This window comes from Oncorhynchus mykiss, chromosome 2, assembly GCF_013265735.2.
Source record: "Oncorhynchus mykiss isolate Arlee chromosome 2, USDA_OmykA_1.1, whole genome shotgun sequence".
NCBI classification, from domain to species: Eukaryota; Metazoa; Chordata; class Actinopteri; order Salmoniformes; family Salmonidae; genus Oncorhynchus; species Oncorhynchus mykiss.
Genome location: NC_048566.1, coordinates 77,567,421 through 77,589,961, shown reverse-complemented (window position 1 = coordinate 77,589,961; position 22,541 = coordinate 77,567,421). Strand labels below are relative to the sequence as shown.

Genomic DNA, 22,541 nt, shown 5'->3' with positions numbered 1-22,541 from the left:
CAGGTGGAGAGGTGTGTGTATGTGACCCAGCCAGGTGGAGAGGTGTGTGTATGTGACCCAGCCAGGTGGAGAGAGGTGTGTATGTGACCCAGCCAGGTGGAGAGAGGTGTGTATGTGACCCAGCCAGGTGGAGAGAAGATTGGTGGGTATTTATGAAGGAACGTCATCATTCTGATATGATGACTTATGACCAATTCATGCTGCCATTTCCCTCCTCGCTCTTCCACATCTTCTCTTTCTCCCCAAATTATATCTCTGATCAAGTAAAGTCTTAAAATGTGGTCAGGACAAGGTCATGGAGGAATGAGCTGAATGAGCTGGTCAAAGCCAGCTCTCTTAATTGCTTTTATAAGGTGCCCTTTTCACATGAGGACTTCTCTGCTTGTTCACTTTCACACATAGAACTTGGTATGAACACACATCATTACTACTGTAGCTAAGAGGGATCCCCTTTGTATTATCTGCTCTTAAATGGCTTGGGAATACTTAAATGGTTTCTTTTTTTGTTCTCAAATAATTCTATAATATAGCCTCATTTCTTCCCTCTCTCTATCTCTCCCTCAACCCCCATCGGCATACCTCTCTTCACTACTCCTGAACGGTAGTGGTGGGGACAGCACGGGATAGGGAGAGGGGCAGCACAGGATGAGGAGAGGGGCAGCACGGGATGAGGAGAAGGGCAGCACGGGATGAGGAGAGGGGCAGCACGGGATAGGGAGAGGGGCAGCACGGGATGGGGAGAGGGGCAGCACGGGATAGGGAGAGGGGCAGCACGGGATGAGGAGAGGGACAGTACGGGATGAGGAGAGGGGCAGCACGGGATGGGGAGAGGGGCAGCACGGGATGGGGAGAGGGGCAGCACGGGATGAGGAGAGGGGCAGCACGGGGTGATGAGAGGGGCAGCACGGGATAGGGAGAGGGGCAGCACGGGATGAGGAGAGGGGCAGCACGGGATGAAGAGAGGGGCAGCACGGGATAGGGAGAGGGGCAGCACGGGATGAGGAGAGGGGCAGCACGGGATGAGGAGAAGGGCAGCACGGGATGAGGAGAGGGGCAGCACGGGATGTGGAGAGGGGCAGCACGGGATGGGGAGAGGGGCAGCACGGGATGAGGAGAGGGGCAGCACGGGGTGATGAGAGGGGCAGCATGGGGTGAGGAGAGGGGCAGCACGGGGTGAGGAGAGGGGCAGCACGGGATGAGGAGAGGGGCAGCACGGGGTGAGGAGAGGGGCAGCACGGGATGGGGAGAGGGGCAGCACGGGATGAGGAGAGGGGCAGCACGGGGTGAGGAGAGGGGCAGCACGGGGTGAGGAGAGGGGCAGCACGGGATGAGGAGAGGGGCAGCACGGGATGAGGAGAGGGGCAGCACGGGATGAGGAGAGGGGCAGCACGGGGTGAGGAGAGGGGCAGCACAGGATGGGGAGAGGGGCAGCACGGGATGAGGAGAGGGGCAGCACGGGATGGGGAGAGGGGCAGCACGGGATGGGGAGAGGGGCAGCACGGGATGGGGAGAGGGGCAGCACGGGGTGATGAGAGGGGCAGCACTGGATGAGGAGAGGGGCAGCACGGGGTGATGAGAGGGGCAGCACGGGGTGAGGAGAGGGGCAGCACGGGATGAGGAGAGGGGCAGCACGGGATGAGGAGAGGGGCAGCACGGGATGAGGAGAGGGGCAGTACGGGATGAGGAGAGGGGCAGCACGGGATGAGGAGAGGGGCAGCACGGGTGAGGAGAGGGGCAGCACGGGGTGAGGAGAGGGGCAGCACGGGGTGAGGAGAGGGGCAGCACGGGATGAGGAGAGGGGCAGCACGGGATGAGGAGAGGGGCAGCACGGGATGAGGAGAGGGGCAGCACGGGATGAGGAGAAGGGCAGCACGGGATGAGGAGAGGGGCAGCACGGGATGAGGAGAGGGGCAGCACGGGGTGAGGAGAGGGGCAGTACGGGGTGAGGAGAGGGGCAGCACGGGGTGAGGAGAGGGGCGTGAGAGCAGTGAGTTGGAGCTTGTCCATTATCTTAGGGGATACTTGTTCCACTAGCTCCATTAGGGCTGGCTTCAACACTATTAAATGGGTCGGTGGTGTGTGTGTGTGTGTGGTTATTGAAGAGGTTGGTGTGTGTGTGTGTGTGGTTATTGAAGAGGTTGGTGTGTGTGTGGTTATTGAAGAGGTTGGTGTGTGTGTGTGGTTATTGAAGAGGTTGGTGTGTGTGTGTGGTTATTCCATCCCCATCCTGGCTTTACCCTTCCATCCCCATCCTGTCTTTACCCTTCCATCCCCATCCTGTGTTTGGTTATTGAAGAGATTGGTTGAGTGGTCTAGTTCCTTATTGAACAGGAAGGGGCCTCATACCATTTCCTCATTTGATTGGATGGCCACACTTCTAATTGTATTACATTCCCAATCTCTTTTCTCTCTCTTTCCTCTCTCCATCCCTCCTCTCAACACATGGGGGTGTGTGGTACACGGTCATTTGTCTCAGGTGTGGTACTAAACTGCTTTAACTTCTCGGCTCCGTCTGCGTAATGCAGGAGGGTTTGTGAGGAACTATTCTGTCACGACACTTTCTTTCTCTCGCTCTTTATTCTGTCTTTACCCTTCCATCCCCATCCTGTCTTTACCCTTCCATCCCCATCCTGTCTTTACCCTTCCATCCCCATCCTGTCTTTACCCTTCCATCCCCATCCTGTCTTTACCCTTCCATCCCCGTCCTGACTTTACCCTTCCATCCCCATCCTGACTTTACCTTTCCATCCCCATCCTGTCTTTACCCTTCCATCCCCATCCTGACTTTACCCTTCCATCCCCATCATGTATTTACCCTTCCATCCCCATCCTGACTTTACCCTTCCATCCCCATCCTGACTTTACCCTTCCATCCCCATCCTGACTTTACCCTTTCATCCCCATCCTGTCTTTACCCTTCCATCCCCATCCTGTCTTTACCCTTCCATCCTGACTTTACCCTTCCATCCCCATCCTGACTTTACCCTTTCATCCCCATCCTGTCTTTACCCTTCCATCCCCATCCTGTCTTTACCCTTCCATCCTGACTTTACCCTTCCATCCCCGTCCTGACTTTACCCTTCCATCCCCATCCTGACTTTACCTTTCCATCCCCATCCTGTCTTTACCCTTCCATCCCCATCCTGACTTTACCCTTCCATCCCCATCCTGACTTTACCCTTCCATCCCCATCCTGACTTTACCCTTCCATCCCATCCTGTCTTTACCCTTCAGTCCCCATCCTGTCTTTACCCTTCCATCCCCATCCTGTCTTTACCCTTCCATCCCCATCCTGTCTTTACCCTTCCATCCTGTCTTTACCCTTCCATCCCCATTCTGTCTTTACCCTTCCATCCCCATCCTGTCTTTACCCTTCCATCCTGTCTTTACCCTTCCATCCCCATCCTGTCTTTACCCTTCCATCCCCATCCTGTCTTTACCCTTCCATCCCCATCCTGACTTTACCCTTCCATCCCCATCCTGTCTTTACCCTTCCATCCCCATCCTGTCTTTACCCTTCCATCCCCATCCTGTCTTTACCCTTCCATCCCCATCCTGTCTTTACCCTTCCACCCCCATCCTGTCTTTACCCTTCCATCCCCATCCTGTCTTTACCCATCCATCCCCATCCTGACTTTACCCTTCCATCCTGTCTTTACCCTTCCATCCCCATCCTGGCTTTACCCTTCCATCCCCATTCTGGCTTTACTCTTCCATCCCCATCCTGTCTTTACCCTTCCATCCCCATCCTGACTTTACCCTTCCATCCTGTCTTTACCCTTCCATCCCCATCCTGACTTTACCTTTCCATCCCCATCCTGTCTTTACCCTTCCATCCCCATCCTGACTTTACCCTTCCATCCCCATCATGTCTTTACCCTTCCATCCCCATCCTGACTTTACCCTTCCATCCCCATCCTGACTTTACCCTTCCATCCCCATCCTGACTTTACCCTTTCATCCCCATCCTGTCTTTACCCTTCCATCCCCATCCTGTCTTTACCCTTCCATCCTGACTTTACCCTTCCATCCCCATCCTGTCTTTACCCTTCCATCCCCATCCTGTCTTTACCCTTCCATCCCCATCCTGACTTTACCCTTCCATCCCCGTCCTGACTTTACCCTTCCATCCCCATCCTGACTTTACCTTTCCATCCCCATCCTGTCTTTACCCTTCCATCCCCATCCTGACTTTACCCTTCCATCCCCATCCTGACTTTACCCTTCCATCCCCATCCTGACTTTACCCTTCCATCCCATCCTGTCTTTACCCTTCAGTCCCCATCCTGTCTTTACCCTTCCATCCCCATCCTGTCTTTACCCTTCCATCCCCATCCTGTCTTTACCCTTCCATCCTGTCTTTACCCTTCCATCCCCATTCTGTCTTTACCCTTCCATCCCCATCCTGTCTTTACCCTTCCATCCTGTCTTTACCCTTCCATCCCCATCCTGTCTTTACCCTTCCATCCCCATCCTGTCTTTACCCTTCCATCCCCATCCTGACTTTACCCTTCCATCCCCATCCTGTCTTTACCCTTCCATCCCCATCCTGTCTTTACCCTTCCATCCCCATCCTGTCTTTACCCTTCCATCCCCATCCTGTCTTTACCCTTCCACCCCCATCCTGTCTTTACCCTTCCATCCCCATCCTGTCTTTACCCATCCATCCCCATCCTGACTTTACCCTTCCATCCTGTCTTTACCCTTCCATCCCCATCCTGGCTTTACCCTTCCATCCCCATTCTGGCTTTACTCTTCCATCCCCATCCTGTCTTTACCCTTCCATCCCCATCCTGACTTTACCCTTCCATCCTGTCTTTACCCTTCCATCCCCATCCTGACTTTACCCTTCCATCCTGTCTTTACCCTTCCATCCCCATCCTGTCTTTACCCTTCCATCCCCATCCTGTCTTTACCCTTCCATCCTCATCCTGTCTTTACCCTTCCATCCTGACTTTACCCTTCCATCCCCATCCTGTCTTTACCCTTCCATCCCCATCCTGACTTTACCCTTCCATCCCCATCCTGACTTTACCCTTCCATCCCCATCCTGACTTTACCCTTCCATCCTGTCTTTACCCTTCCATCCCCATCCTGTCTTTACCCTTCCATCCCCATCCTGTCTTTACCCTTCCATCCCCATCCTGACTTTACCCTTCCATCCTGTCTTTACCCTTCCATCCCCATCCTGTCTTTACCCTTCCATCCCCATCCTGACTTTACCCTTCCATCCTGTCTTTACCCTTCCATCCCCATCCTGTCTCTACCCTTCCATCCCCACCCTGTCTTTACCCTTCCATCCCCATCCTGACTTTACCCTTTCATCCCCATCCTGACTTTACCCTTCCATCCCCATCCTGTCTTTACCCTTCCATCCCCATCCTGACTTTACCCTTCCATCCCCATCCTGACTTTACCCTTCCATCCCCATCCTGACTTTACCATTCCATCCTGTCTTTACCCTTCCATCCCCATCCTGTCTTTACCCTTCCATCCCCATCCTGACTTTACCCTTTCATCCCCATCCTGACTTTACCCTTCCATCCCCATCCTGTCTTTACCCTTCCATCCCCATCCTGACTTTACCCTTCCATCCCCATCCTGACTTTACCCTTCCATCCCCATCCTGACTTTACCATTCCATCCTGTCTTTACCCTTCCATCCCCATCCTGTCTTTACCCTTCCATCCCCATCCTGTCTTTACCCTTCCATCCCCATCCTGTCTTTACCCTTCCATCCCCATCCTGACTTTACCCTTCCATCCTGTCTTTACCCTTCCATCCCCACCCTGACTTTACCCTTCCATCCCCACCCTGACTTTACCCTTCCATCCCCATCCTGTCTTTACCCTTCCATCCCCATCCTGTCTTTACCCTTCCATCCCCATCCTGTCTTTACCCTTCCATCCCCATCCTGTCTTTACCCTTCCATCCCCATCCTTTCTTTACCCTTCCATCCCCATCCTGTCTTTACCCTTCCATCCCCATCCTGTCTTTACCCTTCCATCCCCATCCTGTCTTTACCCTTCCATCCCCATCCTGACTTTACCCTTCCATCCTGACTTTACCCTTCCATCCCCATCCTGTCTTTACCCTTCCATCCCCATCCTGACTTTACCCTTCCATCCACATCCTGACTTTACCCTTCCATCCTCATCCTGTCTTTACCCTTCCATCCCCATCCTGTCTTTACCCTTCCATCCCCATCCAGTCTTTTCCCTTCCATCCCCATCCTATCTTTACCCTTCCATCCTGTCTTTACCCTTCCACCCCCATCCTGTCTTTACCCTTCCATCTCCATCCTGTCTTTACCCTTCCATCCCCATCCTGACTTTACCCTTCCATCCCCATCCTGACTTTACCCTTCCATCCCCATCATGTCTTTACCCTTCCATCCCCATCCTGACTTTACCCTTCAGCCCCCATCCTGTCTTTACCCTTCCATCCCCATCCTGTCTTTACCCTTCCATCCCCATCCTGTCTTTACCCTTCCATCCCCATCCAGTCTTTTCCCTTCCATCCCCATCCTATCTTTACCCTTCCATCCTGTCTTTACCCTTCCACCCCCATCCTGTCTTTACCCTTCCATCGCCATCCTGTCTTTACCCTTCCATCCCCATCCTGACTTTACCCTTCCATCCCCATCCTGACTTTACCCTTCCATCCCCATCATGTCTTTACCCTTCAGCCCCCATCCTGTCTTTACCCTTCCATTCCCATCCTGTCTTTACCCTTCCGTCCCCATCCTGTCTTTACTCTTCCATCCCCATCCTGACTTTACCCTTCCATCCCCATCCTGTCTTTACCCTTCCATCCCCATCCTGACTTTACCCTTCCATCCCCATCCTGACTTTACCCTTCCATCCCCATCCTGTCTTTACCCTTCCATCCCCATCCTGTCTTTACCCTTTAGTCCCCATCCTGTCTTTACCCTTCCGTCCCCATCCTGTCTTTACCCTTCCGTCCCCATCCTGTCTTTACCCTTCCATCCCCATCCTGACTTTACCCTTCCATCCTGTCTTTACCCTTCCATCCCCATCCTGTCTTTACCCTTCCATCTCCATCCTGTCTTTACCCTTCCATCCCCATCCTGTCTTTACCCTTCCATCCCCATCCTGTCTTTACCCTTCCATCCCCATCCTGACTTTACCCTTCCATCCTGTCTTTACCCTTCCATCCCCATCCTGTCTTTACCCTTCCATCCCCATCCTGGCTTTACCCTTCCATCCCCATCCTGGCTTTACCCTTCCATCCCCATCCTGTCTTTACCCTTCCATCCCCATCCTGGCTTTACCCTTCCATCCCCATCCTGGCTTTACCCTTCCATCCCCATCCTGTCTTTACCCTTCCATCCCCATCCTGTCTTTACCCTTCCATCCCCATCCTGACTTTACCCTTCCATCCTGTCTTTACCCTTCCATCCCCATCCTGTCTTTACCCTTCCATCCCCATCCTGGCTTTACCCTTCCATCCCCATCCTGGCTTTACCCTTCCATCCCCATCCTGTCTTTACCCTTCCATCCCCATCCTGTCTTTACCCTTCCTTCCCCATCCTGACTTTACCCTTCCATCCTGTCTTTACCCTTCCATCCCCATCCTGTCTTTACCCTTCCATCCCCACCCTGTCTTTACCCTTCCATCCCCATCCTGTCTTTACCCTTCCATCCCCATCCTGTCTTTACCCTTCCATCCCCATCCTGACTTTACCCTTCCATCCCCATCCTGTCTTTACCCTTCCATCCCCATCCTGTCTTTACCCTTCCATCCCCATCCTGTCTTTACCCTTCCATCCTGACTTTACCCTTCCATCCCCATCCTGTCTTTACCCTTCCATCCTGACTTTACCCTTCCATCCCCATCCTGACTTTACCCTTCCATCCCCATCCTGACTTTACCCTTCCATCCTGACTTTACCCTTCCATCCCCATCCTGACTTTACCCTTCCATCCCCTTACTGGCTTTCTTTCTCTCCTTCCTTCCCCCTTTTTCTCTGTCTGTTGTGAAATTCAAAAAGGTCACAGGTATGTTACAGACAGAGGGGGAAGGGTATGGTGGTCTGATGCTTGTGTTGTCATCATGGTGAACTTGTGCCTTGAGTCCTAACATGTGGCTCTTTTGGCAGACAGACAGACACACACACCGAGAGAGACACCATGCTGTCAGTCTTCTCCCTAATGGATGTCAATGTACTGTCTTTGTCATCCTGTTTTGGCTAAAACCATTATTCATGAGGAGTGTTCAGCCAAAGTCAGAGGAATGATACTTTCCAAGTAGCATTTAACCTGTCTGGTTCAGCCTATTCAGCTTTAGTGCACTAATTCTTACTTCCCCACCGCCCTTCAAGAGACCACGAATTGTCAGCCTCCTCGTAAAACTCCTCAATGTTTGTGTCCGCATGTTCTCCCTCTCTCTTTCCCTCTTTCTTTTCCCCCCTTCTCTCCTTCAGAACCCTGGCCATCTGTCTAATTGTTCACCTCCATCGCTTAATGCTTTTTACATGCTTTCCCCCTCTTTCCAGGCAATAAACTTTATTTTCTTCAAAAGACCTAGGCAGGCAGGTAGGAAGGAGGAAGGAGGACCGTTAGTGTGGGAGGATGAGGGAGGACCATTAGGGTGGGAGAAGGAGGGAGGACCGTTAGGGTGGGAGGAGGAGGGAGGACCGGTAGGGTGGGAGGAGGAGGGAGGACCGGTAGGGTGGGAGAAGGAGGGAGGACCGGTAGGGTGGGAGGAGGAGGGAGGACCGTTAGGGTGGGAGGAGGAGGGAGGACCGGTAAGGTGGGTGAAGGAGGGAGGACCGTTAGGGTGGGAGGAGGAGGGAGGACCGGTAGGGTGGAAAGAGGAGGGGTTGAAGTCATTCTGCTCACCTCCTTCTGCTGGATTTGCTGAAGTACCCCCATACCCATCTCTGTCTCTCTCTCTCTGTCTCTCTCTCTCTCTCTCTCTCTCTATTTCTCTCTCTCTCTCTCTCTCTCTATTTCTCTCTCTCTCTATTTCTTTCTCTATTTTCTCTCTCTCTCTCTCTCTCTCTCTCTATTTCTCTCTCTCTCTCTCTCTATTTCTCTCTCTCTCTATTTCTTTCTCTATTTTCTCTCTCTCGCTCTCTCTCTCTCTCTATTTCTCTCTCTCTCTCGCTCTCTCTCTCTCTCTCTCTCTCTCTCTCTATTTCTCTCTCTCTATTTCTCTCTCTCTCTATTTCTCTCTCTCTCTCTCTCTCTCTCTCTCTCTCTCTCTCTCTCTATTTCTCTCTCTCTCTATTTCTCTCTCTCTCTCTATTTCTCTCTCTCTCTGTCATATTGTATTCATATATGTATTCATGTATTCATATTGAGCGTTTTATAAGTTTGTCCTAAAGTGCTTTAAGAGCAACCCTGGCCTTAACCCCTAAGAACAAGGATAAATGACAGTGTTCAGGAAAAACCCTCTAGGTGGGAGGAAACCTTGAGAGGAACCAGACTCTAGTGGGGGAGGTGAGGGAGGCATAGACCGTGTGTGTGTCACATTTATAGGGTCATTAAATGAGCTGATTATATCCTCTCTTACCTGTGTGTAGATGATATGAAACAGATCCCCTATAATCAGACTTCTATAATGTCCATAATCACCTCCTTAACGTTGTATAGCCCTGCAATGCTATATAATAGCACCAGGAGAACCATTCTGGGTCAGATCCGCTGTGGTTTGAGTAAAGACAAAATAACTCAATATACTTTAAAATGACTGAAACCAAATGGAAACAGTGAAGTAATGATAAAGGACCTACATTCATACAGTCTCATGACTGTCCAGCCCATGAAGAATAGAGGACAATTTTAGCAAATTTTGACACCAATAAAATAGAACACATTTTCAGTGCGGTCCTCCGGACCTCTTTGAAGACCTAATGCAGCCCCCAGGGCAAAATGAGTTTCACTCCCCACGAGTAGATCATTCTACGCTGGTATGGTTTTACCCTTGAGTCACATCATTGAGCAGTGTGTGTGTGTGTGTGTGTGCGTGTGTGTGTGTGAGAGAGAGAATGTATTAATACTCATAGGGGCAGTAAATGCGAGTGTAAAATGCCTGAAAAGTGTACCTCGAACATGAAGGAGCTGTTAACCCTTGGTGTGCTTGTCTTGGCTGGTGGGTATCTTTCCATGTGTGTCCTTGCTGTGGGTGTCATATATAGTCACTCTCTACAGAGACAGATGCAGGAAGGAAAGTCATTCCCTTATGACATTCCTGGGTTAGAGATGAGATGTGGGTCAGGCTGTCAGGGAGTCGGAATTCGGAAACCGAAGCGTGGAACACTCTTCCTGGGGTAATGTGAGCTGACAGTGTTCTCTAGGGACAGCGGGGAAAGTGTGCATCAGGAATAGCTGATATTCCCAATCGCAGACAGTGGGGATCACGGGAGTGATGTCTCTCTCTCTCAGGTGTGAGGATGAGACTGACGGACCATTTACACACTGTCTGTCTGTCTGTCTGTCTGTCTGTCTGTCTCTGTCTGTCTGTCTGTCTCTGTCTGTCTCTGTCTGTCTCTGTCTGTCTGTCTCTGTCTGTCTGTCTGTCTGTCTGTCTGTCTGTCTGTCTGTCTGTCTTGCTGTGCTGTGCTGTGCTGTGCTGTGCTGAAGTCTGGGTTCTATACCTGGTCATGGTAATACATCTCTGACAGGATCAGCTGGGTCTGTAGACTGATCCAGTGTGATAGAGTAGATAAGGAATAGTCTGTAGACTGATCCAGTGTGATAGAGTAGATAATGAATAGTCTGTATTCGGTGTGTAAATGCAGATACATATTTAACTGTACAGTCATCTACTGTATCTTTCACCACTCCTCTCCCTGTCCACCGGCATATGGTGTGTGATGAGCTACACATGGACAGACAGAACCATGCATATTTACACAGAACCATGAGCATTTACACAGAGCCATGAGCATTTACACAGAACCATAAATATTTACACAGAACCATGAGCATTTACACAGAACCATGAGCATTTACACAGAACTATGAGCATTTACACAGAACCATAAACATTTACACAGAACTATAAACATTTACACAGAACCATGAGCATTTACACAGAGCCATGAGCATTTACACATAACCATAAATATTTACACAGAACCATGATCATTTACACAGAACCATGAGCATTTACACAGAACCATGAGCATTTACACAGAACCATGAGCATTTACACAGAACCATGAGCATTTACACAGAACCATAAATATTTACACAGAACCATGAGCATTTACACAGAACCATGAGCATTTACACAGAACTATGATCATTTACACAGAACCATAAATATTTACACAGCACCATGAGCATTTACACAGAACAATAAATATTTACACAGAACTATACACATTTACACAGAACCATGAGCATTTACACAGAACCATGAGCATTTACACAGAACCATGAGCATTTACACAGAACCATAAACATTTACACAGAACCATGAGCATTTACACAGAACCATGAGCATTTACACAGAACCATGCACATTTACACAGAACCATGAGCATTTACACAGAACCATGAGCATTTACACAGAACCATAAACATTTACACAGAACCATAAACATTTACACAGAACCGTGGGCATTTACACAGAACCATAAACATTTACACAGAACCATGAGCATTTACACAGAACCATGAGCATTTACACAGAACCATAAACATTTACACAGAACCATAAACATTTACACAGAACCATGAGCATTTACACAGAACCATGAGCATTTACACAGAACCATGAGCATTTACACAGAACCATAAACATTTACACAGAACCATGAGCATTTACACAGAACCATGAGCATTTACACAGAACCATGCATATTTACACAGAACCATGAGCATTTACACAGAACCATGAGCATTTACACAGAACCATAAACATTTACACAGAACCATAAACATTTACACAGAACCGTGGGCATTTACACAGAACCATAAACATTTACACAGAACCATGAGCATTTACACAGAACCGTAAACATTTACACAGAACCATGAGCATTTACACAGAACCATGAGCATTTACACAGAACCATGAGCATGTCAGGAGCCATCAACAGCCTGAGAGAGATGTGAACCTGTCTGCTGTAGTTGAGCTGTGGTCATAATGTCTCATCAGATCTGGAGCCATCTGCAGTCAGTCTGCTCTAACTCAACATCAGCAGATGTCAATCTAAATGGTTACTTCTGGAGGAGCTAGTGTTTGTGTCATACCGAAACTCACAATATTGTTGATTGAGGATGAGGATGATGATAAAGGTGTTGTGTGTTGTCTGTTCTCTTTGCAGCACAAGGCCAGGTTGGAGGCCATGATGTTGGACCTGGCCTCTCTCCGCAGTGTCAGAGAGTTCGCTGACTCCTTCAAGACCAAGAAACTGTAAGTCATCTGTTATGTCTGTTTATTCCTATGAGCTATTACTGTAGCAATATGAACTGCCCCAGGGTTCCACAAAAACACTCTCTGTAGTCGATGTGGGTAAGACCTTTAAACAGGTTAACATTCACAAGGCAACAGGGTCAGATGAATTACCAGGACACATACCCAGGACATGCGCTGACCAGCTGGCAAGTGTCTTCACTGACATTTTCTATCTCTCTCTGACCCAGTATGTAAAACCTACATGGCTCACGTCAACACCATCATCCAATACAGAATGGACCCACTCCAATTCGCATACCGCCCAAACAGATCCACAGATGATGCAATCCATTTTGCACTCCACACTGCCCTTTCACACCTGGACAAAGGAACACCTATGTGAAAGAATCTCCTCTCCCTTATCCTCTTCTTCCTCCTCTCCCTCATCCTCTTCTTCCTCCTCTCCCTCATCCTCTTCTTCCTCCTCTCCCTCATCCTTTTCTTCCTCCTCTCCCTCTCCCTCATGTTCCTCTCCCTCCACTCTCCTCTCGCTCCACTCTCTTCTCGCTTCACTCTCCTCTCACTCCACTCCTCTCGCTCCACTCTCCTCTCGCTCCACTCTCCTCTCCCTCCACTCTCCTCTCCCTCCACTCTCCTCTCTCTCCACTCCTCCCTCCACTCTCCTCTCCCTCCACTCTCCTCTCGCTCCACTCTCCACTCCTCCCTCCACTCCACTCTCCTCTCGCTCCACTCTCCATTCCTCCCTCCACTCTCCACTCCTCCCTCCACTCTCCACTCCTCCCTCCACTCTCCTCTCCCTCCACTCTCCTCTCGCTCCACTCCTCCCTCCACTCGCCTCTCCCTCCACTCTCCTCTCGCTCTCCTCTCGCTCCACTCCTCCCTCCACTCTCCTCTCGCTCCACTCTCCACTCCTCCCTCCACTCCACTCTCCTCTCGCTCCACTCTCCATTCCTCCCTCCACTCTCCACTCCTCCCTACTCCCTCCACGTCTCGCTCCACATCTCTATTCCTCCAATCATCTCTAACTCCTCTTCCTCTAAACAAGTGAAATATCACATTTACATGAGTATTCAGACCCTTTACTCAGTACTTTGTTGAAGCACCTTTGACAGCAATTACACCCGTGAGTTTTCTTGGGTATCACGCTACAAGTTTGGCACACCTGTATTTGGGGACATTCTCCCATTCTTCTCTGTAGATCCTATCAAACTCTGTCAGGTTGGATGGGGAGTGTTGCTGCACAGCTATTTTCAGGTCTCTCCAGAGATGTTCGATCAGGTTTAAGTCCGGGCTCTGGTTGGGCTACTCAAGGACATTCAGAGACGTGTCCCAAAGCCACTCCTGTGTTGTCTTGGCTGTGAGCTTAGGGTCTTGTCTTGTAGGAAGGTGAAACTTTGTCCCAGTCTGAGGTCCTGAGCGCTGTGGAGCAGGTTTTCATCAAGGATCTCTCTGTACTTCATCTTTGCCTTGATCCTGACTAGTCTCCCAGTCCCTGCCGATGAAAAACACCCCCACAGCATGATGCTGCCACCACTGTGCTTCACCGTAGGGATGATGCCATGTTTTCTCCAGACGTGATGCTTGACATTCAGGTCAAAGAGTTGAATTTTGGTTTCTTCAGACCAGAGAATCTTGTTTCTCATGGTCTGAGAGTCCTTTGGGTGCCTTTTGGCATACTCCAAGCGGGCTGTCATGTACCTTTTACTGAGGAGTGGCTTCCGTCTGGCCACTCTACCATAAAGTCCTGATTGGTGGAGTGCTGCAGAAATGGTTGTCCTTCTGGAAGGTTCTCCCATCTCTACAGAGGAACTCTGGAGCTCTGTCAGAGTGACCATCGGGTTCATAGTCTCCTAGGCCCTTCTCCGATTGCTCAGTTTATCCTGGCGACCAGCTCTAGGAAGAGTAGGTGGTTCCAAACGTCTTCAATTTTAGAATGATGGAGGCCACCGTGTTCTTGGAGACCTTCAATGCTGCAGACATCTTTTGGTACCCTTCCCCAGATCTGTACCTCAACACAATCCTGTCTCGGAGCTCTAAAGACAATTCCTTCAACCTCATGGCTTGATTTTTGCTCCGACGTGCACTGTCAACTGTGGGACCTTATATAGACAGGTGTGTGCCTTTCCAAATCATGTCCAATCAACTTAAAGAAATACAGTCGGTGGTCGCTATAGTAATTTAAAGAAATACAGTCGGTGGTCGCTATAGTAATTTAAAGAAATACAGTCGGTGGTCGCTATAGTAATTTAAAGAAATACAGTCGGTGGTCACTATAGTAATTTAAAGAAATACAGTCGGTGGTCGCTATAGTAATTTAAAGAAATACAGTCGGTGGTCACTATAGTAATTTAAAGAAATACAGTCGGTGGTCGCTATAGTAATTTAAAGAAATACAGTCGGTGGTCGCTATAGTAATTTAAAGAAATACAGTTGGTGGTCGCTATAGTAATTTAAAGAAATACAGTCGGTGGTCACTATAGTAATTTAAAGAAATACAGTCGGTGGTCGCTATAGTAATTTAAAGAAATACAGTCGGTGGTCACTATAGTAATTTAAAGAAATACAGTCGGTGGCCACTATGGGTTCTAAAGGGATTTATATTAAGTATCAAAACTAAATGTAATCACTAAAATATACTTGTGGGGGCATCCCAGGGGAAGTTAGAGCGGAGTTGAGGAGAGGAGAGTCTGTGAGCTGTGAATGGCATGGGGCAGTTGTCTGATACTGCCAGAACAATATTAGAGAACGCTTGTCTTCAGACACACAAAACACACACATTTCTACCCTGTGTGTGTGTTTGTTCCAGCTCCCGTCCCTGTATGGCCAATAAAGTCCTGTGTTAATGATCATTGGACAGAGCCCAGCTGCACACAGAGCCAATCACCTCCTCCAGGCAGGTTATCATTGATGTCAGAGATCATGCCAAAGGGGGCTAGTTACACTAAATATACAATATACTCATCTATCCCTGTTTGGTACTTAACACCCCCGCTTGACCAGCGCTAAGATAACAGTTCGACCGGGCCAGCAGCAGTAGGCCCATTAAAGACCTTCATTAGACCGGTGGTTATGAAGATGAGACCCTGCGCTAGGAACTGATGTCTGCTCTTCTGAGGAGGAGGAGGAGGAGGAGGGGTTATGAGCATATACATACAGATGTCGTATCTTAATTTGACCAGTTTCTCACAGCAGGAAAATAATCCTGCAGCAACAGGAAATGTGAATTATTTTTATGTGGATTATAATTAATGGACATTTTTGTAGGGGTTAATTAATTTTTCGTTAGGGCAAATCAAGTCTGACATTAAAACATACAAAAAAACATGTAGAAATGACAAACTTTAGAATCCTTTTTAAACCTAAACCTAAACCTGTATTCCAAATGCTCTGTTACTTCATGTCAGTCAATTATCTTATTTGAGCTGTTCTTGCCATAATATGGACTTGGACTTTTACCATATAGGGCTCTCTTCTGTATACCACCCTACCTTGTCACAACACAACTGACTGGCTCAAACACATTAAGAAGGAAAGAAATTCCACAAATTAACTTTTAACAAGACACGCCGGTTAATTAAAATGCATTCCAGGTGACTACCTCATGCAGCTGGTTGAGAGAATGCCAAGAGTGTGCAAAGCTGTCATCAAGGCAAAGGGTGGCTACTTTGAAGAATCTCAAATTTAAAATATATTTTGATTTGTTGAGCTCTTTTTTAGTTACTACATGATTCCATATGTGTTATTTAATAGTTTGGATGTCTTCACTATTACAGTTTTTTTCGATTGCTAAACGACAGTGGGCACAACTGGAGTCACGTGCAAAACTCTAACTACAGTCTGCACTACCAACAGTCACCTGAGCTAAACAGTTCACATCACCTGCAAAAGTCATTCCAAGCAACACAACTCTTAACACATGGCTCAAAACACGCTCAGTGCAGCCAAACACTATGCACAACCCTCACTGAGATAACACACACTGTCACTAAAAACACTAGCATCAAACACCAATACAGAAAATACAAACTTTTCATCTTTACAGTTTGAACAATTTCAGTGACTTCATACAAAGTAATATTTTCTTCAAAGAAAAGAGTGACATTCTTTCACATGATTTATTACAATTTTTAGAACATAACAATTCTTTAAGGTAAACGAAAATTAGCAGTTTGCTTCAATAGTCTGTAGTAATTTACGGAATTACAGTAATGAGAAAAAAAAGGTAGAAACTAAAAGTACATACTGTAATTCAAACAAATAATTGAGGGGCTAATCCTGCCTCTCTCTAGCATCAGGCCACAGGTTTTCTTCAACATCACATCTAATGTTTTCTCTTGCCATGCACCTGGGGAAGAACCTTCTGGAGTGCCTTATCCATCCCTGGAAGTCCTCTGGACTCGTGTCCTCACATCCGGCACGCATGGCTTCCAAAAGAGACATTTGGTCATGTGGGTGGTGACCAAACACTTTCCACCTCCAGGCAGAGAAAAACTCCTCTATTGGGTTGAGGAAGGGTGAATATGCAGGCAGGTACAAAACCATAAATCTGTGATGTGCTGCAAACCAATCTGTGACAGCTGCAGAGTGGTGAAAAGCAACGTTATCGCAAACTATGACAAAAACTTGGGGGTTTCTTACTGGCTCCCCCTGTTCTGCTGGCACTAGCTGAGCATAGAGCTGTTCTAGGAAAGCTATAAGCCTTTCTGTGTTGTATGGGCCAATGAGTGGTGTGTTGAGAAGCAAACCATCATTGGCCATTGCAGCACACATGGTGATATTTCCCCCCCTTTGGCCTGGAACCTCCACAGTGGCCCTTTGACCTATAACATTCCTTCCTCTGCGCCGTGTTTTGGCAAGGTTAAATCCAGCTTCATCGATAAATACAAATGAATGTGGTCTTTCCAGTGCTTCCACCTCCATTACTCTCTGAAAAACATTAAGTGCACAGTTTTACTGTAGAAATGCTAGTGCTTTTTTTACTGTAAATATTTTGTATAGCTGTGTACGTAACCTCAGACGTCTTACCTGGACATATTGGTATCTTTGCTCTTTTACCCGTTCACTGTTTCTCTCGAACGGTACAGTGTATAACTGTTTCATTGTAACTTGGTGTTTCTTTAGGACTCGAGCAATAGTTGTTGTGCTGACAGAATTAACATTTTCAAATATATCATTATCAGCCAGCACTCCATCTTGAATCTCCCGCAGTTTTATTGCATTGTTGACAACAACCATGTCAACAATAGCATTTTCCTGCGCATCTGAAAATATTTTTCCTCTTCCCCCTGTTGGGGGCAGCCTTTGGGTCCTGTTGTAAAAATATATTTTACAGTCAAACTTACTGTAATATATATCTGTGTAAATATTCTATAATTGCAATACAAAATAGATTCCTGTAATGTTTTCATTTACTGTAAGGATGTAACTCTCACCTGTTTGCATGATGGAAAATTCGCATTACAGATGCCACTGTGGATCTTTGCAGATTGGGTTGCACCCTCAACCCTGCCTCTCTCAATGAGAGACCATGGTTCACGACATGGTCTATAAGTGTAGCCCTTATTTAATCTGAAATAACAGCTCTTTGTCTTCTTTGTCTTCCTCCACGCATCCGCCCTCTCCCTGCCACCCTTCTCCCTCCACAAACCCATCTTCCTTGTTCCATTTCCAAAATGAGTCTTTCTGAGCTCTACCTATATGTACTGTAATATGTGTGTGTGTTCACTAACAAGTCTAAAACAAGACATCTGCTTAGCCTTTCAGCTGAAATTGCAATCAGCAGTGTTTGAAGGGCACAAGGCTGAAATCTATTCCGTTTTGAATGTGTGGTTCACAGTTTTGACAGCAGTGTGTTAGCATTTGAACAAAGTGCTGTAAATCCACAGTGTTGTGCAGGTTGTGGTTAAAGTCATGGGATAAGTGTGTAGAGTTTTGAAAACTGTGTTCAAGCAATGAAAAACGAACTAGAGTTTGGTCCACATGAACTGCTGCTGTGCAGACTGTAGTTAGAGTTTTGCACATGTGACTCCAGTTGTGTCCACTGACGTTTAGCAATCGAAAAAACTGTATTCTACAATGGAGAAGATAGTACAAAATAAAGAAACACCTTTGAATGAGTAGGCGTGTCCAAACACTGCTTTCTTACTACCCACCAACCTGTTCTCTAGCTCTATTAAGTCACTGACGCTGGTTACATTTTAGGCAGTGGATTTGGAGTTCAATCTAAAGATGACTTTTTACTTTGGGTTAAACACTAAGAGTTTTTTAATGATTCTTTTTTAATGATTCTGTATATAGCACGGTAGAGTATGATTTGCATATGTAGGAATTCTGTAGTTGGTGTGGACTGAGTGTGACTCAGTAATGAACCCTATATGTGCTGCATAAGCTGTGTAAGCTGTGTGTGCTGTGTGTGCTGTGTGTGCTGTGTGAGCTGTGTGAGCTGTGTGAGCTGTGTGAGCTCTGTGAGCTGTGTGTGCTCTGTGAGCTGTGTGTGCTGTGTGTGCTGTGTGTGCTGTGTGAGCTGTGTGTGCTGTGTGTGCTGTGCGTTCTGTGCGCTCTGTGTGCTGTGTGTGCTGTGTGTGCTGTGTGAGCTGTGTGTGCTGTGTGTGCTGTGTGTGCTGTGCGTTCTGTGTGCTCTGTGTGCTGTGTGTGCTGTGTGTGCTGTGCGTTCTGTGTGCTCTGTGTGCTGTGTGAGCTGTGTGTGCTGTGTGTGCTCTGTGAGCTGTGTGTGCTGTGTGAGCTGTGTGCGCTGTGTGAGCTGTGTGCGCTGTGTGAGCTGTGTGCGCTGTGTGAGCTGTGTGCGCTCTGTGAGCTGTGTGCGCTGTGTGAGCTGTGTATGCTGTGTGTGCTGGATGAGCTGTGTGAGCTGTGTGTGCTCTGTGAGCTGTGTGTGCTGTGTGAGCTGTGTGTGCTCTGTGAGCTGTGTGTGCTGTGTGTTAGGAGGCCTGAAGGTGAATGTACACTCATGTCCTCTCTAACAGTGTTATAGGGAAGAATCATTAGAGCCATGCATAACAATTCACACATTCCATTTCTAGCATCCAGTTTTTAATGAATCCAGCAGGCAGTCTTAAACACAGGGTACACACACTGCCCTGGGCCTTGTAATTCATTCTAATGGAAGAAATAAAAAATTGGTGGGCGTGTTTGGATTGTTCGCCAGTGTTACTGTGGTTTCGAGCTCGCTGGAGGGATGCCGCCTACAAGGATCTCTCACAGCCCGACATGGCCAGAGTAGTCAACAGTGCTTCAAGACCGGAACGCTGGCCCCTTGGTGTGGAGTCTGTTTGTGAATAGAGCCCCAGAACCAGCTGGCTGATAGAACTTCTGTAGGTTCATCTCTTTGTAGGTGAGGCTCTGTGGTGGAATGTGTGGTCATCACTTCCTTTTAGGTGGTTGTAGAATTGAACAGCTCTTTTCTGGATGTTAATAACCTTTCAGGGCTAGGCATCCCGCTAGGAGGACTAGCGGGTGTAGTCTTAATTCTGCTCTGCATGCATTGTTTGGGGTTTTGCGTTGTACACAAAGTACGCAAAACCTCACAGCCATAGAGGGCAATGGGTTCTATAACTGATTGAAGTATTTTTTGCCAACCCCCCCCCCTCCCCTCTCTCTCCCTGCTCTCTCTCTCTCCCCTCTCTCAATCTCTCCCTGCTCTCTCACTCTCTCTCCCCGCTATCTCCCCTCTCTCTCTCTCTCTCTCTCTCTCAGGTTGATATGATGACTATTCAAGGTGTTGGTTGTTTCTGTTGGCTAGTGTCCAACTGTATTCAGTATCTCTCAGTCAGACCAGGGAGTAAGAGAGGAAGCCCGCTATACAGTATACATACAGTATATCATATCACTAATACCCTGTCTCTAGCAGCTGCACACAGGAATAGCACACCTCTCTCTTTCCCTCCTGTCTTCCCCTCTCCTTTCCTTTCCTTCTCCCTAGATCTCTGGTTACAGAGTGGAGAGGAGGTCACAGTGCCTATACCTTGTAATACTGGCCCTCAGTGTCTCATTGCCTGTATGTCCCTCTCCTTTCCCCTTAGGCCGCTCCACATCCTGATATGTAACGCAGCTGTGTGTACCCAGCCTTGGCGTCTGACGGAGGACGGCCTGGAGTCCACCTTCCAGATCTGCCACCTAGGTCACTTCCTGTTGGTGCAGTGTCTACAGGAAGTGCTGCGACGCTCCGCCCCCGCCCGTGTGGTGGTGGTGTCCTCTGAGTCACACAGGTCTGTATTCACTGACTAAACAAATATTATTTATAACCACTACCTAACCCCCTAAAGCATAAGCCCTACCCTCACACTTACTGAACTGAACCTAGAGAGGATCCAGGCTCCGAGAGTTGGCCAGTCCTTTTCTGGCTGAGATTATAAGAGTACATGGCCATTAAGGCCAGATCGTTCTTCAAGATGTTCAAATGTTCATAGATGACCAGCAGGGTCAAATAATAATCACAGTTGTTGTAGAGGGTGCAACAGGTCAGCACCTCAGGAGTAAATGTCAGTTGTATTTTCATAGCTAAGTATGCAGAGGTCGAGACAGCAGGTGCACTAGAGAAGGAGAGAGAAGGAGAGAGAGGAGTTGAAAACAGCAGGTCCAGGGTAAGGTACCACGTCTGGTGAACAGGTCATGGTTCCATAGCCACAGGCAAAACAGCAGAAACTGGATCAGCAGCGTGACCACGGGGACGGCCAAGGGTCATCAGGCCAGGTAGTCCTGAGGTATGGTCCTAGGGCTCAGAGAGAGAGACAGAGAGAGACAGAGAGAGACTGAGAGAGAGAGGAAAAAAAGAAGGAACAGCATGTCAGAAATCAGCTCAATGTAATTGAAGAATCCATAGACTAACCATTTCTTGGAAAATTGTAAAACACTGTCATGTCTTTGGCTATGCCGGATTAAGTGATATGACATGCTATTCTATTCAGCAATACAAAATTGAGTTTAATTATTTATTTACTAAATACCTAACTAATCACACAGAATTACATATACACAGAATGAATAATACCTTGATTACAAATTATGTCATAAAGGAAAACGTCCCTAGCGGATGGAACAGATATGACAGCTGGTTACACAAAGAAAAGAGGGTTGGGTGAAAGAGCGGGAAGACTGAGAAACAAAGGGAGAAGCCATGCTATCGTAAATACAGTATCTTATGCATGCTAAATTACCGCCCATTTGGAAAAGGAAAATGCAATAAATATTTTCTCTGAGCTGCGCTTCGGGAGGTTGGTCGTAGATGCTGGTCATGTTGGCCAACAGAGATCTTCCTGTCCTCGGAAGAATGTCACTGGTGGTGAACGGGACACGTTGCAGTGTTGTCGTTGTGTGGTAGACGGGATACATCATCCGTCCTTTCCTAGCCCACGTTTACGGCGGCCACTGCTAACTCAACGGCTAGGAGGTATCACTTCTGTAGTGAATAAGAGTTCATACCATTCACAACCAAAGCTCACGCTGAGGTTGGCTTCGTTCTGTAGTTATTATCTGAATCCTTCTGACATCGGACCGTCATCCTAATTTACCCGGAACAGAAGGTTACATTTTCAAGGGCTTATATAGTGGAGGGAGAGAAGGGTGTGTTTCATAGTTTATAACCCATGTCTCTTCACAGGGGCGGGCCACTGATTGAGCAGAGCTCTAATCTTATGAAAACCCAATTCTCTCATTTGGAAGCTAAAATTACATTGAATCTTTTCACAAATAGTTTCATTTAAATTGCATTTAAATTGCACAACAATTCCATGTGAATCTGATAACTAGAATGTGTAGACTTTCCCAGATACAGTTTAGGTCGTTCCTTCATCAGTCATAATGTCTCAGATGACAACCGAACTGACGTCATATTCATTAAGTACCAATGCATATTTTCAACTGGTTCTATTATCGAAATATGGTTCCTTTCCCCCCCACTTGTTTGATGTTCCCAGACTCTCTATGTTTAACAAAGGCCATTCAAGAGTCCCTCAGTAGAGTCAGAGAGAGAGAGAAGGGAGAAAGGTATTTATGGGGTGAGGTCATAAACCTTACCCACAGGCCAACGTCATGACAACACTATATACATATACATGATCAAATCTCAAAATCAACTATTAAAGACTTCCAGAACCCACTGGATTCTCCAATTACATTAGATGAACTAC

General features: G+C 47.6%; 1 protein-coding gene across 2 annotated transcripts in view; it reads left to right on the top strand.

Moving 5' to 3' along the window:
- The window catches only part of wwox (WW domain containing oxidoreductase), a 296,505-nt gene that overhangs the window by 93,012 nt on the left and 180,952 nt on the right, over positions 1-22,541 (top strand). For both annotated transcript variants that reach the window (XM_036955981.1, XM_021572694.2), the window contains 2 exons: positions 12,305-12,393; positions 20,436-20,621. In XM_036955981.1, the coding sequence (XP_036811876.1) occupies positions 12,305-12,393; positions 20,436-20,621 (275 nt within the window). The remainder of the gene's footprint in view (positions 1-12,304; positions 12,394-20,435; positions 20,622-22,541) is intronic.